The sequence below is a fragment of the Erythrolamprus reginae genome, chromosome 5, assembly GCF_031021105.1.
Source record: "Erythrolamprus reginae isolate rEryReg1 chromosome 5, rEryReg1.hap1, whole genome shotgun sequence".
Classification (NCBI taxonomy): domain Eukaryota; kingdom Metazoa; phylum Chordata; class Lepidosauria; order Squamata; family Dipsadidae; genus Erythrolamprus; species Erythrolamprus reginae.
The window spans coordinates 82971275-82988874 of record NC_091954.1 but is presented as its reverse complement, the minus strand read 5'-3'; the positions used below and the strand labels follow the sequence as shown (position 1 = coordinate 82988874).

Below are 17600 nucleotides of genomic sequence, written 5' to 3'. Positions count from 1 at the left end.
TCGTTTCTAAACTAAATCAGCTGCAGGTGATGAAAATATACCAGAACTTGTACATGGAATGTAGTTTCCTTCAATCACTAGATTGCAACCAGACCTTCTTTGGATTTACATCATAGATATTAATTTATGTAAGCTTGAAGCCAACGGGATTTCTCAAGGTGGAGAAACAAGGAGCTAAGTTTAGTTCCTAAACTAAATATGTTTAATTTGTTCTGTGAATTTAACAATTGTGGATTATGTGACAAACCATAATTAACTAAATCATGATTTACAAAATTGTATCACCCAGTCTCTGACTGAGACCCCTGATACATCAATAATAATTGTCTCTATTGACTGTCATTATTTATGGTTTCATGAAAGGTTCGTCCACACTAAGTCATAGCATTTGAATCTGGACCTGTGTAGTGTAATGGGCTGTGTGACTATTTCTCTTATATGTATTCTTTTATGATGAACCCCACCAACTAGTTTGTCCTTCTTCCAAATATTCTGCTTTTGGTTAATATTCTAGGATGCCCAAAAGACAAGTGACAACAAAGCAAGCAATATTAAGATTTATTTAAACTCCCAAGACATTGTGGTCATACTTACATGATTGCCCATCCAGTTTCTATCCTGGGAAAATATCTTTCTTTAGCCTTGGCACTGGACTATAGAATCTTCAATGAAACAGAAAATTAGTTTTCTCTCCTACCCACTAGCTGCTGAAAATATTTGTAGGAAGTCACCACTTCCTGAATACATTAAAAATAAAAATCTTGAAAAGAAAATATGCATAGGACTCAAGTCAGCTTTACTACATTGCTATATAAAACAGTGATCAACTATTTGAATTTGCTTACATTTGTTGTGCTGTTCTTAAATTTAAACACATTTCCTAATATATTATAATTTCAAAAACATTTCCGAGGGTTCAACACCAAAAGTGTAGATTAAGAGTGTGATGGGAAGGGGGATCTAGTTTGCACTTTTCATTATTGTGCATTGAAGCCCTCAAGAATTGTTACCAACTTAACATTACATCTGTCAATGCTTTAGATGTTGAACTCTGGTGTTCTTCTCTTGACTGCAGTCAGATACTGAAACCTCAGGCACTGTGACTGTTATGTGAAATCAATTATGAGGGTATTTTTAGTCATTGCTGGAAAAAAAACAGGATTGCTACCAAACAAAACGAGTTAAGTTTTTAGGAGGTGATTCTATTTGCTAGTCAACATGCTACACACTGACAGTAGTTTTAGTTATTTTTGTTTTGTTTTGTCAAGTATGTATTGGTGGTATACAAAGATAGAATCATATTTATATACCGTACATGATACTAGTAAAAGAGAAACATTAGGACAGGGGACGGAGGGCACTCTGATGCCCCTTACTGACCTCTTAGGAATTGAGAGAGATCAACAGTGGATAGGCTGAGGGTAATATTTTGGGGGTTAGGTGATGATACTACAGAGTCTGGTAGTGAGTTCCATGCATTAACTACTCTATTACTAAAGTCTTATTTCCTGCAGTCGAGTTTAGAGCAGTTTACTTTATGTTTGTATCTGTTGTGTGCTCATGTGTTATTGTGGTTGAAGCTGAAGTAGTCATTGACAGGAAGGACATTGTAGCAGATGATTTCATAGCCTATGCCTAGATTGGGTTTAAGGTGAAGTAATTCTAAGCTTTCTAAACCTAGGATTGTAAGTCTAGTTCCGTAGGGTATTCTGTTGCTAGTGGAGGAGAGGAGGGGTCTTCTAGTAAAATATCTCTGGACATTTTCTAGAGTGTTAATGTCCAAAATTTGGTGTGGGCTCCAGACAGATGAGCTGTATTCAAGGATCGGTCTGGCAAAAGTTTTGTATGTTCTGGTTAGTAGTGTGAGATTACTGGAGCAGTTAAGTTAAGATTAAGGTGCTAGGTTGAAAACCAGGAGACAGTGAGTTCAAAGCTTGCATTAGCCAGCTGAATAACTTTGGCCAAGTTATTGTCCCTCAGGCCAACCACCATACAGGATTGTTATGGGGAAAATAAGAGAAGGAAGGAGTATTATGTATGTTCATTGACTTGAATTATTTGTAAAAATAATAAAAATGGGATACAAACAAACACCCAAAGATGGAAAACTGATGCATTGCGTGTCATGACATTGCACACGTGACAAAAATCACATGCCATATTTTATTGTTGAGTTATGACACATAGCACATCACTGAATGCTATTCCCAGATACAGGATTTAACCAATTTTTTAGACATTCTAAAGCTATAAATTTTAAGTACATCTAATCCTGACACTATTTCTGATGGGATGCACATTATGTTCAGCCTATCTAATGAAAATGAACCAAGAATTTTGAATGTTGTATCCTCGTGAAAAAATAATAAATGGTCTGTAAAAGACAGAAAGGTAAGAGAAAAAATATTAAATGCCTTTTTATAATCCCATCTTTATTTGTTACCTAGCTAGCATAATTTCTTAGGCTTAAAAAAAAATAGCACGACTGTCCTGCACCATTTAGTCCTAGTGCATAAATTGCCTAGTTATTAGTAGGTTCATTTCTAAAATAATTACATTTGGGAAAGCTAATCCCGTGACTGTTAAAACTTTAATTAGGGCAAAACGTTATAAATCTCCCAGCAAGCCTTGCTAGCGAGAATGGACTAACTCAACCTTTGTGACATTTCTGTTAGCTATTAGAAATCTTTTGGAGTAAAAATGAAACTCTCCACTAAAAGTAATAACAAAAAATTCTAACCATATATTTGAGGAAAGTCCCTCTAAAAAATGTAAAATGAAATTCATTTGAGGATGAGGTTGTTAGATTTGAAACATGCAAAAAAATAGGACTGAACCTTGAATATTAAGAATGATAAACTCTTAGTAATTTAGAATACTGTGACTAGGACAGCAAGAAACAACTTCCTTCCTCCCCCCCCATAAAATACAAACATGACAATATAAGAAGTAAAAAAAATTTTTTATTACAGAATATGTTTCTGAAGCTTCAAAGTGGATGATCAAAGTGGCGTGGGTGTATATAATTTACTTTTAAAGAACAATGTTTTTCATTTTGTTGCCATTTTGGTTGCATCAAAGCAAATGAAGAAGTGGCAGAATTTTAAGAGTAAAATTTCATTGAACTCTTTCACTTCCCTTAACTACTTAAAAATAATTCAATGTGTTTTTGTTTATGTATTTAATATATTTTGCCACCAATTACATTACCATATTTTTTTGAAGTATAAGATGCACCTTTCCTCTATCTGCCTCAAAAACAGGGTGAATATCTGGGTGCGTCTTATACTCTGAATGTAGTCCAGCTCATTTTTGGGTGGTTGCATGCAGCAGGGATCCTCACTTCCACATGGAGCCTGATTCCCGAAACGTCCCTGGAAAATGCATTGAAAACCGGGCTTCCTCTCAGAAAGGCCCGATAGAGAGGCAGTACATCAGTCCTCTTGGACCTGGCATTTTGTAAACATGCTACTGGACTTTCCCCTGCACATTTGCTCCTCGGTTGGAGCCTGAAATAGTGTAGGGTTTCCTGCCTAAGCAAGGGGTTGGACTAGAAGTTGTTCCTTCCAACTCTGTTGTTGTTTTTGTTGTTGTTTTTGTTTTTATTATTATTATTATTATTATTATTAATTATTATTATTATGTCAATACAACACAGCAAACGAGATCACTATGCTGGATTTCATATTTCATCACCAGTCGGGCGCTTCCCAAGCACCTAGGACTGCGTGATGTAGTGGCAAATTATGTTTGCCGATCCCAGTAAAGCGGCCTTTTGCAATTGACAGATGGAGATTTTGTCAATTCCGATGGTTTTCAAATGTCCGCTGAGATCCTTTGGCACTGCGCCCAGCGTGCCAAGTACCACTGGGACCACTTTCACTGGCTTATGCCAGAGTCGTTGCAGTTCGATTTTTAGATCTTCGTATTTCACTAATTTCTCTAGCTGCTTCTCAATCCTGCTGTCTCCTGGGATTGCGATGTCAATGATTGATACTTTCTTTTTCTCCACAATCAGAATGTCTGGTGTATTATGCTTCAGAATTCGGTCAGTCTGAAGTCGGAAGTCCCACAGTAGTTTTGCGTGCTCATTTTCGACCACTTTTTCGGGCTCATGATCCCACCAGTTCTTTGCCACTGGTAAATGGTAGTTCCAGTACAAGTTCCAGTGGATCATCTGTGCCACAGCATCATGTCTATGCTTGTAGTCATTCTGTGCGATCTTTTTGCAACAGCTGAGTATGTGATCGATTGTTTCATCTGTTTCTTTACAGAGTCTGCACTTTGGATCGTCTGTTGATTTTTCAATTCTGGCTTTGACAGCATTTGTTCTAATGGCCTGTTCTTGTGCCGCCAGTATTAGTCCTTCTGTCTCATTTTTGAATGTTCCACTTGTTAGCCATGACCAGGTCTTTTCTTTATCCACTTTGCCTTCAATCTTCTCCAAGAACTGGCCATGCAATGCTTCGTTCCGCCAACTGTTCATACGACATTGAGTTACAGTTTTTCTGTACTGGTCCTTAGTTTGCTTCACCTTGAGAAGCTTCCTATTGTTGACCTCCATCAACGCTGACTCTTTGCTCTCCTTCACATAGTCAGCTAATGCATGCTTCTCTTCTTCCACTATCTGTTTTTATTATTATTATTATTATTATTATTATTATTATTATTATTATTATTGTCTTCTGCCTCATGTATCCAAGCGACCGGTCAGGTCCTACAGGGTCGGCCTTCTCCAGGTTCCTTCAGCCAGGCAATGTTGTCTAGTGGGGGTCTAGGGGAAGAGCCTACTCTGTGGTAGCTCCGACCCTTTGGAACCAATTCCTTCCAGAGATTCGTACTGCCCCCAACCTCCAGGCCTTTCACAAGTCCCTGAAGACCCATCTTTGCCGGCAGGCATGGCAGCCATGAGTGTTAAGAACCAACTCCGGTCAATGACTAACTCTAGTTGAATGAATGTGGTTGATTGTGTTTTTTAGGAATAATGGGCTCTTAGAATTTGTAGTATTTTTAGTATTAGATTTCTCACACATGTTGTATTTGTATTTATACTGTTGTAAGCTGCTCTGAGTCAATTGAGAAGGGCAGGATAGATAGATAGATAGATAGATAGATAGATAGATAGATAGATAGATAGATAGATAGATAGATAGATAGATGATAGACAGACAGACAGACAGACAGACCGATAAACAAATAAACAAATAAACAAACAAACTGACCACTGTCATAGCAGAAATCTGAGATTTACCTTATGCAACAAAAGTGGATTCTGAAAAATCAAGGAATATCTGCTACTAATATATTTTATTAATAATAGAAAAACATAGATGATTATACAATCATATGTAACTACTTGTAATTTCTTATTCACTTTACATTTCCGTAATCTTAGAAAACAAAATTCATTTTTATTGTTAGAACTGATAAAAAAGATCTGTGCTGCTTGTTATCAAAATCCGAGTGGAAGTGAGGACCCCACTAACCCTGATGCTGATAGGCAGAGGTGGAATTCTTCTTTTCTTCTTTTCCTACCCCATGTCTTATATTCTGGTGCATCTTATACTTTGAAAAATACTTTGAAGTATATCAGGAGTAAGTCTAAGATAAAATTCTCCAAATCCTGAGATATCATGGTGATATATTATTTGGTCTGTTGAACCCTGCAAGGCTGATGAATTCAGGAAATAAGAGCTATTTCCATTTCTGGAAACATATTTATTGTTAATAGACTAATAAAATTTGAAAACTTGATAAAAACAACAGTTTATTTTGTGACTAGCATAATAAAGCAGGATTACTCGGGTCTCTTTTTCCTATTTCTCTCTTCCCTTGATCTAAGAAGTTTTCTTGCTACAGTCCCTTTTTCCTGCCTGCCAGACACTCTCTTCCAGAGCCAGATACCGATGTTGAACAGATATTCAAACATTACCTTTTCAATAAACATCTGTAGTGTTGTGGTTAGCTCTGGCCCTGCTCCTGCCCCAAGGAATGTGCAGGTGGATGTGGGGGAGACATCCATATGCCGCAGGCCTGTTTTGCTCCCGATGGAATCTGCCGCTGACCAAGGCATCATGAGTGACAGGGAAGAGGGGAGTTTGGCAGACATCCCAGGAGGAAATCAATCATCTGTATCATCTTTGGATTCTGAACAAGAATTAATGACACATCCACGCATGCATAGAGTGATGCATAGGAGACAACAACTAAAGGATTATTATAAGAGAAAATGTGGCCACCTGTGGTTGGGTGGGGCTCCAGTAATTAGGGCTGCTGCTATAAATAGCAGCATGTGGTTTTGGCCATTGTGGAAGACTATCTGATGGCAGTTTGTCAGGAATCCTGGGTTTCTGGTTTCTGGACTTTGCTTGTTGATTTTTCACACGTTGGAAAACAAAGCAGAGCAACGTGTGTGTGTCTGTGTGTCTCACTTCGTTGGAAGAAGAAGGGGTGTGAAGTTTCTTCACAGCTGCTAGCTAAGTACTTAATGACTGCTTAAGGTTAATGGTACAGACTACCCAGTTGTTTTGGGACGAGTGCTTTTTATAATACAAAAAGAGTGCTTAGTTCATTTTGAATTTTGGTAGAAAGAACATTGTTTTGAATTTTCAAACGTGTGTGTGTCTGAAATTTGTACCCTTGAATTTTCATGAGGCTCCTACCAGAGAGCCTGGCAGAACATGTAGGGATTTGAGAAAAGGGGATTTCAAGAAGGTGTTGTGGTAGTTTATACATTTATTTGCAGATAAATCTTTCTTTCTTTCTTTCTTTCTTTCTTTCTTTCTTTCTTTCTTTCTTTGATTCTCTCTCTTTTTCTTTCTTTCTCTTTGTCTCTTTCTCTTTCTTCCTATCTCTTTCTCTATAACTCTGTCTCCCTGAAAAAATATTTAGAAAAAAAATGTTTATACATTCATTAATAATAATAATTCATTAAGATAAATAGTTAATGTCCTTCTTTTCACCTTGCAGGTAATCATTGGTTTTTTTCCAATCTATACATCTACATTCAGCTTTTGTCTTTGTTCCTTTTTCTCCACCCACGTTAATAATAAGATTCCTTTTGTCTTTCTGTAGATATACATAGTCAGCAAGCAAGACCGTCTCTCTTTTTATGTAGAGTTCATAATGCCTTTCAGCAATAATAGTATTTTCCTGATGGCTAAAAAAGGTATAATCTTTATTGGAGAAAGTATGAGGTTGACTGCCAAATAGTTTATCCTGACAGAGACAAGGATGAATGCCAAGTTAAACAGAGCAATAGTACTTTTGTTTTTAGCGAACGACTTGAATTTAAAATGTGGCTAAGCATAAGAGAGTAATGGGATGAATCAGCACATAGCTCATGGAAACAACTGCAATTAAAACACACCACTTGGCATCAAATTCATTTAGAAGATAATTGCATATAGTTATTCAGTCCCGTTAAAAGAAATGTGGATATGTTTCTCAACATAAAGAGTAGGTTAATGTGGCAATGTAATGTGATTCGCTATTACCTGCATAATGCATAATACTTATTAGGTCTCCTCATCAGGAAATAATAAAACCGATAATGAACATTTTGAGCAGTCAAATCCATCTGGTTATATTTTCAGCTTCACCATACCAACCTGTACATAACAACGGAAAGGATAATGGAAATGGAGCCCCAGCTCCAAAAAGAAATACAAAGGAATTATACAAGTTAAGTCTTTTTTTGTCTATTTTGTCTCCCCAGCAGGAAAAACCCAAACTTCTGGAACCTTTGGATTATGAAACAATAATTGCAGATATTGAGAAGAATGTTGAAAATGATCGTTTGAAAGATCTCTTTTTGTTTCCTGAGGATGACTTTTCAGTGAGTAATTGGTGTTTATTAATAAAGCTAAGTCTGATCTAAAACTTTGTCAAGATGTTTCAGTTTTTATGCTTTGCACCATATGAGATGATATTGTGATCAGCTTGGTTTCATTTTTTTTAAATCCAAGACACCCAACTTAATATAAAAAGAGGATTGATTTGGCCAAATCAAACACATTATTTTTTGTCCTATACTTTTGACCTTTAGATTCAAGAGTACTGAAGTTAATATGAAACTGTACAAAACTAAGGAGCTTTCAAGGTTGATGTTAATCCATCAGGCCAAATCATGAAACTACAAGTTGGTCTGGATTCAAATCATGATTCTACAAGTTAGTCTGGAATCCACTATATTGCCATAGGATACAGTAACAGATTCTAGAAAACCTGAATAAAATTTCCCCTCCTTCCCTCTATACTAGGAGTGTCCAGCCTTAGCAACTTGTAGACTTCAATTCCCAGAATTGTCCAGCCAGTAAGTTAGACACATCTGTTCTGTACTCTAATGAATTAAAAAGAAATCAGTCTTATTTCTCATATTTCCTTCTGTTTCCTTATCTTAAAGCATTGTCTCTGTCTCATATCTCCAAAGTTATCTCCTTGGCTGTCTAGAGCAGGAGTGTCAAACTCGATTTCATGGAGGCCACATCGGTTGTGTTTCACCTTGGGGGGCTAAAGTGGGCAGGGCCAAGCTAAGCATGGCCTGCCCGATGACACTTGTGTCGGGGACTCCAGTGGTGACCAGGGTACTCTGCCAGAGAAAATGGGTTCTTGAGTTCCATTTTTGACTGCACCAGCCACCTGTAACCCTCTGCCAGGGAAAACGGAGCTTGGGAGGGCCAGTCCTTTGCTGTTTCCAGGTCAGTCCCATAGGCCAAATCTAAGCACCTGGCAGGCTGGATCTGGCCCTTGGGCCTTGACTTTGATCCCCCGGCTCTAGAGAAACTGAATTATTGAAAGACTCATCATACTCTTTCCCTTGATAACTTAGGGACATCGTTTTTTATTATACTAAGCTTATTAGGTTAGTAATAATAACCTTTAAGTTTAATGGGAATAACAGGTCATAGATTCTTTAAGATTATATAACATTCTTCACCTATCTTTTATTGCAATGGAGATTATGAAAGGTAAAATATCCTTCTTCTATAAATCATTCTTTCTATAAATGTATAAAATGTACACTGGTACAGGATATACACAGGTCTCTCCGTTCCTAATACAATAGAATTTTTTTTAAATGTGCTGCTGACATCATATTTTAACTGCCATTGTATTTAACACAAGAAAAACTCTTAACAATTACACACTGTTGTGAAATAAAGGACACAGACGACAGAAGATGATGTTTTTCAGTCATAGCTCTACTATTATGGAATAATGTCCTTTTAGATACAAGATTAATCACGATCAAAGCGATATGAAGAGATTAAAATATTAGTTTAAATGTTAACGTTTATTTATTTATTTGTTTATTTGTTTGTTTGTTTGTTTATTCATTCATTCATTCATTCATTCATTCATTCATTCATTCATTCATTTATATGCCGCCCCTCTCCGTAGACTCGGGGCGGCTAACAACAGTAATAAACAGCATGTAACAAATCTAATGTTTAAAATAATTTAAAAAAAACCTTATTACAACCAAACATACACACAAAATAATTGTGGTTATTGGTTATTTTCTGTACTTTTTGTAGATGTTACACTATACCATCGTGGATTTTTACTTACTTACTTACTTAAAATTTTAATCACAGTTAAAAATAATATTTTGTGGAACTATGATTCTGTAAGCCACCGTGTATCTGTTTGGATTTGATAACATATATAACTAATAAAAATAAATAAATAAAATTATTGCGCCAACTTATTCCAGGTGTCCATTCCACAGTAGATTAAAATAACATTATTTTATGAATAGTTCTTTGTGATGAAAATACTGCTAAATTCTAAGATGAAAAGCTTGTTGAATCTAGAAAATTGCTATGAAATTCTTCACATAAATGTTCATAAATTTTTGTAACATTTGAGATTTGTATTTAACATTTGCACATTTTGAGTAATACTTCAAAAAATAAGAATGTTAGAGTTTCCTTATATTTGAAAAAAATAGCATTTGTTCTCATGTACTTTTATGGATTATATTTAAGAAAGGACTGAATAATTGCAGTATCTAATTTTTATTAAAAATTGAAACTTAGCCCCTGTTTAATTTTTACAATGATGATGTAAGTCTGACAAATAATTTGCAACTGGCTTCTCTAATACTTGTGGTTAATACTTTCCATTATTGCCAATATTTATTTATTTATTTACTTATTTATTCATTCATTTGATTTTTATGCCGCCCTTCTCCTGAGACTCAGGGCAGCTTACAACATGTTAGCAATAGAACTTTTTAACAGAGCCAGCATATTGCCCCCCACAATCCGGGTCCCCATTTTACCCACCTCGGAAGGATGGTAGGCTGAGTCAACTTTGAGCCAGTGATGAGATTTGAACCGCTGACCTTCAGATCTACAGTCAGATTCAGTGGCCTGCAGTACAGCATTGTACCGGCTCCTCAATATTCAGTTTAGAATAAAATAACAGAGTTGGAAGGGATCTTAGAGGTCTTCTAGTCCAACTTCCTGCTTAGGCAGTAAACCCTACACCATTTCAGACAAATGGTTATCCAGTCTCTATTTAAAAATTTCCAGAGTTGGAGCATTTAAAATTTTTGGAGCAAGCTGTTCCACTGATTAATTGTTCTAACTGTCAGGAAATTTCTCCTTAGTCCTAAAATGCTTCTCCCCTTGATTAGTTTCCACCCATTGCTTCTCGCCCTACCTTCATCTTACCATTAGCATTGGTAAGAATAATTCTGCCCCCTGTAACCACAACCTTGGCCCAAAGCACCTTTGCAGTGGATACTGAATTATGATTCTCAAATACAAGTAATACCAATAAAAGAATTCTTGAATTAAATACAATGGTAAATGTTTTTCTCTTATTGATAATGCCATTCTGGAAGCAAAAAAGCTTAGCCATTACTTTGACTATCATCCCCATGGTTTTATTTCAGCAGTTTTTCATTAGTAAAGGTTAATTTCCATATGAGTAGAAGTGTTTTAGCAATTGGGAACCTAAAATGATTGTACCAGGTATGTCTCCACCATGTTGGCAAAGGAAGAACATTTTAAAATTAACATAAGGAATCTTCTTGCCTTTTCCTGTTCTTTTTTTACTCTTATTTCTTCTAAGTTATTTCTTCTAAGACAGTTTTCTCCATTCCTAGATTGTGTTAGGCATCAGAGCTATAAAAAGAGAATAATATGTGTAATTGCATTTAATGAGGTAGGCAAAGGTTGTTTGCAACAATCTCTTGCTTTAATATAAATACATCAACCATTGATCTTGCAAAACAAAAATGAAATTATAGTGATGCATTAGGGAACACACAGGACAGAGAGCAAACTGTGTAATTCACTTTATTGTAACAGATGCCACAACACTTTGAAGCTATAAAGGTTTTCCAATTTCCTCCTCAGATTTTTTGAATCAAAGATAGCATTTTTCCTGGCAAATCCAAATGTTTAAAATAAATAGAATGTCCATCTGGCTTTTCTAAAGATTATAATAATCTCTTTCAAATTGTACGGGTAGAGATATTTGCATGTTGACATATGTGTATAAATCTCAGTTTTTATAGAATATATAGGATTGTCGTTATGAAAATGGTTTGTAGTCCTCCCTCTTAATTGTATCAGATTTTCTGTTAACAGTATTTTACTGTTACTATGAATAAATAGTAAGCGCTTCTAGATCCTAACTTGAAATATATGTGTAAAGAAATGTATTTAAAATAATTCCATTACAGATTCCACTTCACCAGGAAATAAAAAACAACAACAACCAGCAATTGTTTGCAGGGTTATTGGATTTATTTTTCCATGAAAGTTATGTTTTACTGAAAGAGTAGTAGATGCTTGGAACAAACTTCCAGCAGGCATGATTGGTAAATCCTCAGTAACTGAATTTAAACATGCCTGGGATAAACATATATCCATCCTAAGATAAAATACAGGAAATAGTATAAGGGCAGAGTAGATGGACCATTAGGTCTTTTTCTGCTGTCAATCTTCTATGTTTCTATGTTAAACTGGCAAAACAACCCTAGCATTGACAATTAAAAAGAAAGCTTTATTTTCCAGATAATGTAATTTGTGGCTATTACCCTATCAAAAACTGAACCAAAATGTATGCTTCTTCTTATAAAAGTTACTCATCTCTGAAAGGTATCTTTTCAGAAACATAATAACAGTCCTAGATTCTGGACTAGGTTTTTGAGCAGCAATAAAAAAGGAATCAATATTACCAAAACTATTTTATATGCAATTGATAATACTGAAATGTCCTTTTAAAAAACGTCTCAAACATTAATATTCTTTAAATATGTATATCTTGCTTTGTTCTCATTTAAAACAATTTACTATAATAATGTGGGTACTATATATTGCACTAAGGTAATATAAATTAGAAAAACGTCAGATTTTATTATATTTATTTCTTAAAAGGCTTGTCCATCAGTGGAGGGGTGGGCTTTCTCTCTGCCCATGAAATTGAGGTTTATTGCCACAGGTCCATGCATTATTATGGTTCTTATTCCTTGACTTAAGGATTTATTTGAGGTGGTACACTCCCAAAAGCTAGATGCACAATATTGCATGCAAATTCTTTAGTAAGCTATCTAACGAAGCTGTAATCATTTACATGAACTCAACCCTTAATTACCCTATTTCAAGGGTATCAAATTGGATTTTTTAAAGGGCCAGATCAGCATTTTAGTTCTCTGTTGGCCAGAGGATGGGGAATGGAGAGGGGACGGGATGTGCCCCTCCTACAGCACTCTATTGGCCAAAAACGGGCCTTATGGGGGTGGGGGGCAAGGGGTCATCACGTAGCCCATTTTCAGCCCCCCAGCCTCCAGCAATACTCTGCTGGCCAAAAATGGGCCTCATGGGGGTGGGCAGCATGAGGTCATCACGTAGCCCATTTTCAGCTCCCCCAGCCTCCAGCAATACTCTGCTGGCCAAAAACGGGCCACAAAAGGGTTCCACAAGGCCCATTTTTGGCCGGCACAACGCAGCAAGAGACTGGAGAGGCCAAAAATGGGCCGGGGAGGGGGGCTGCACAGAGGCATCGTAGGCCATTCCTTTGATATTTCCCGACCAGCCCTGCAGGCCAGATTTAAACACCCCACAGGCTGGATTTAGCCTACAGGCCATAGTTTGACACCCCTGCCTTATTTGATTACATGTGTTATTTATCATTCTTGATGTTCAGGTGTGAACTTTTTTCTCTTTTTGTTCACCTCATTAGATAGCAACTATTCCCTGGGAAATAAGAACACTGTACTCATCAGTTCCTGAAGATGCAGAACAAAAGGCAGACTATTTATTTGTTAAAGAGGTAAAGTTATCATTTTTTACTCTGCTTAATCTTGAATATATATATTTTTTGAGGTATTTATTTTTTTAAAAATAATACAGTGTTGTAACTTTGAGAATTTAGATATGGGTTCATTCAAGATGAGATCAGGGGTAGGCTGCTAGCCGGAACGCTAAATTGGGCTCATCGCCGCAGCTCGTGAGTGCTAGCGGGGCCAGCACCATTTTGCTTCTGCACCTTTGTAGGTGATAAAATCACACACGGAGCCTCAGGTGTGCCTGTGTTTCAGCATGCACGGAACCAAAAAAACCCTTTGCCAAAACACAGGTGGACCTGTGGCTCCGTGCGCGATTTTTCTACCACCATAGATGAAGAAGCAAAATCACGCTGACCCCACTAGCAGTCACGAGTCGCTGCGGCAAGCCCAATTTAGCGTTCCAGTTAGCAGCCCACCCCTGGATAAGATCAAGAAGAAAGAAGTATTTATAGGTATTTTAAGAGACAACAATAAAAAGTTAATATTAGAGCTAATATTATAATACTAACAATAATGGTTAATACATTGACCTAGTGGCGGGGAGTCCAACTTAGAGAACTCTGACTTAGACTATTTCCATTCATGTGCTATTCACAGGTCAGGCATGTTTCAGAAGTTTACATGTCCAGTGAACGAAGCAGTGCAAGTGATGTGCCGGTGTCTGGAGGCTGTTGGGGTCTGGATGGGTGTCAACAGACTCAAACTCAATCCAGACAAGATGGAGTGGCTGTGGGTTTTGCCTCCCAAAGACAATTCCATCTGTCCATCCATAACCCTGGGGGGGGGGGGGGAATTATTGATCCCCTCAGAGAGGGTGCGCAACTTGGGCGTCCTCCTCGATCCACAGCTCACATTAGAGAACCATCTTTCGGCTGTGGCGAGGGAGACGTTTGCCCAGGTTCGCCTGGTGCACCAGTTGCGGCCCTATCTGGATCGGGACTCACTACTCACAGTCACTAATGCCATCATGCCCTCGAGATTCGACTACTGTAACGCTCTCTACATGGGGCTACCTTTGAAAAGTGTTCGGAAACTTCAGATCGTGCAGAATGCAGCTGCGAGAGCAATCATGGGCTTCCCAAAGTATGCCCATGTTACACCAACACTCCGCAGTCTGCATTGGTTGCCGATCAATTTCCGGTCACAATTCAAAGTGTTGGTCATGACCTATAAAGCCCTTCATGGCATCAGACCAGAATATCTCCGGGACCATCTTCTGCTGCATGAATCCCAGCGACCGATTAGGTCCCACAGAGTTGGCCTTCTCCAGGTCCCGTCGACTAAGCAATGTCATTTGGCGGATCCCAGGGGAAGAGCCTTCTCTGTGGCGGCCCCGACCCTCTGGAACCAGCTCCCCCCCGAGATTAGAACTGCCCCCACCCTCCTTGCCTTCCGCAAACTCCTTAAAACCCATCTCTGCCGTCAGGCATGGGGGAACTGAAATATCTTCCCCCGGCCTATACTGTTTATGTATGGTATGTTGTGTGCATGTTTTTTAAATTATGGGTTTTTAGCTTTCTAATTATTGAATTTGTATTATATATTGTTTTCTGTTGCTGTTGTGAGCCTCCCTGAGTCTGCAGAGAGAGGCGGCATACAAATTTAATAAAAAAATTAAAAAATTAAAAAATAAATTTATTGCCTCCCGCTTTTTCTCTCACTGAATCAAAAAGCATTTTTACAATGTGCATATCTTAAAACAGTGGTCTGACTTAACTCTATTGAGGAGTCTTCCCATGAACAGAATGTTGTAATTAAGACCCTAAATAAGAGTCAAATACTGTACTGTAGAAGAGTTTCACATCATGGAAGCTGTTTTCCTGGTTTTGCTGAACTCCTGAGTTAGCAAGGGCTGACTTTGACAAAGTATCCTGTTTCTAGCTGTGATCTTCAGAGAAACGATCAAGACCTTGAACACTTCAAAAACCGATGCTCAGCATAATAGTAGCAAGGCCAGTGCTAGTTTCCCTGTCTTTCTTGGAAAGAGATTCATTTCAGAGTAGAACTCGAAACATTTTTTTATCAGTAAATATTGCAAACTGGCAAGTTTATAGTTCAACTGAGCCTTTCCATAGAGCCAAAAGAAGTGTGAGAGTCATGATGCAATGGTAAAGAAAATTATGATTTCAGTGGGAATTTGGTTAATGGAATTATTCCAGGATATACAATGTGTACTACTATTTATACTGCTTAAACTGTAAGGAACATATTCTATGTATTATCTTCAGATTTGTACAACACAGGCCAGCGCAAAGCCATGCCTCATCACAAAATAGTTGTACTAGGGTTTTCTTTCCTTTTATATAGCCATAATTGCCAAAGTTCAGAATGAAGGTATTATGAGTTCCATCACTATTCCCAGTATGTTCTTCTGATAATAAAATATTCTATTACTTTAATTATTCCATATATTTTATTTCATATATCTGAAGCTACGTGCGTCATGTAGCATTTCCCAGATAACCTATATTTCCTTATTTTATTTTATTCTGTCTATTCCAATTCCCTCTCTCATTTATAATAGAAATAGTATTAACATTTCTTGCCAAACATTCTGTTCCAAGTACACCTTGCAATATTGTAAAGAAAAGAATAAGCAAGATCTTGTATGTTTGGTATTGAGTCTGTAGCCCCGTCTTCAGAGGTGGGATGCTAAGATGGAACGTGCACGGAAGCAAAAAACTGCGCCAAAGCACGGGCGCACAGGCGTGTCCGCGTACGATTTTGCTACCTGCCCAGGTGCAGTAGCAGAATTGCACTGGATTCTGCTAGCACTCAGAGCCCCAGCACATATCACCTTAGCAGCCTACCTCTGCCTGTGTCTCAGATTCCAGGTAATCTCAAAAAGCGATATGATACCTCAGCAAAAAAATAATAATAATTCTCTAAAATATCCTGGTTATACAAACTAAAACTGCAATTAAATTAAATTAAATTAAAATATTTTTTTATTTATTTATTTTATTTATTTATTTTGTCCAAAATATGATAAAGGTTACAGAGGATATTTTCATAGAAGAAATTATTAATGAAGGATAGATGGAAAAATATAGGAATGCAATATCAATGAGAGAATAGAAGAAAAGATATAAGAAATAAATAAATGACTCTCCGAGTCTGCAGAGAGGGGCAGCATACAAATCTAATAAATTATTATTATTATTGTTATTATTGTTGTTGTTGTTGTTGTTGTTATTGTTGTTATTGTTGTTATTATTGTTATTATATTATTATTATTATTATTATTATTATTATTATTATTATTATTATTATATAGAAGTATAGAATAGACAAATAGGACAGGGGACGGAAGGCACGCTGGTGCACTTATGCATACCCCTTACTGACCTCTTGGAAATCTGGAGAGGTCAACCGTGGATAGTCTCAGGGTAAAATGTTGGGGGTTAGGGGGATGACACTACAGAGTCAGGTAATGAGTTCCACGCTTCGATAACTCTGTTACTAAAGTCGTATTTTTTACAGTCAAGTTTGGAACGGTTAATATTTAGTTTGAATCTGTTGTGTGCTCTTGTGTTGTTGTGGTTGAAGCTGAAGTAGTCGTTGACCGGGAGGACATTGCAGCATATGATCTTGTGGGCAATACTTAGATCATCTTTGAGGTGTATGGGGTTTCATAATCAGAAAGACTAATCTTGTCAGTGAAAGCCTTAGAAAAGCTAGAAGTCAGAGAGTAGTAGACTCTGCAGAGAGCTTACTTTTCAATTGGTTTTGAAATGTATTATTTTTAAGGTAGACAATTACACTTCCTGCCTTGATTCATCACAATATCTCTGTGATGATGGACAATTTGGAACCTACTGTACTGTACATCTCACATCCCTTCTCTTTCTGGCTTAATGAGGGCGATACTTGAAATGTTATTGTGATTTCTAATCCTTGAGGTTAACCATTTGAAGGAGTTAGTGTTGTTTGCAGTTGCAATTATTTCCATCAAATTTGCCAAAAATGAAGAAACGACAGGCACAGTTTGAGTGTTCTTTTTTGAGTGTTTCTTTTTATTCTGCATGTACAAGCTGTACAACTTCTATGGATGCAAAAACAATCAATTTAAATGAAATGTCCTCTTTGGGTCTTGAATATTAAATGTTAAATGTTTATTTCCACCTTTAAGTCTGGAATTTGAGCTGGAACTTTGCTGCTTAATTAGCTTTATAATTTCTCACCAGTTTAATGTAAATTAAACACATTGAAATGAAGACATGATTTCATAAAAATAATATTTAGCGTTCTCTGCTATAGAATTTATTTTCTGCTTGTATATAATGAATTT

At 37.0% G+C, this 17600-nt stretch overlaps 1 protein-coding gene across 2 annotated transcripts in view; it reads left to right on the top strand.

Moving 5' to 3' along the window:
* Positions 1–17600, top strand: part of DOCK10 (dedicator of cytokinesis 10) — a 203492-nt gene that overhangs the window by 50067 nt on the left and 135825 nt on the right. For both annotated transcript variants that reach the window (XM_070753304.1, XM_070753305.1), the window contains exons 2-3: positions 7718–7837; positions 13204–13293. In XM_070753304.1, coding sequence (XP_070609405.1) covers positions 7718–7837; positions 13204–13293 — 210 coding nt within the window. The remainder of the gene's footprint in view (positions 1–7717; positions 7838–13203; positions 13294–17600) is intronic.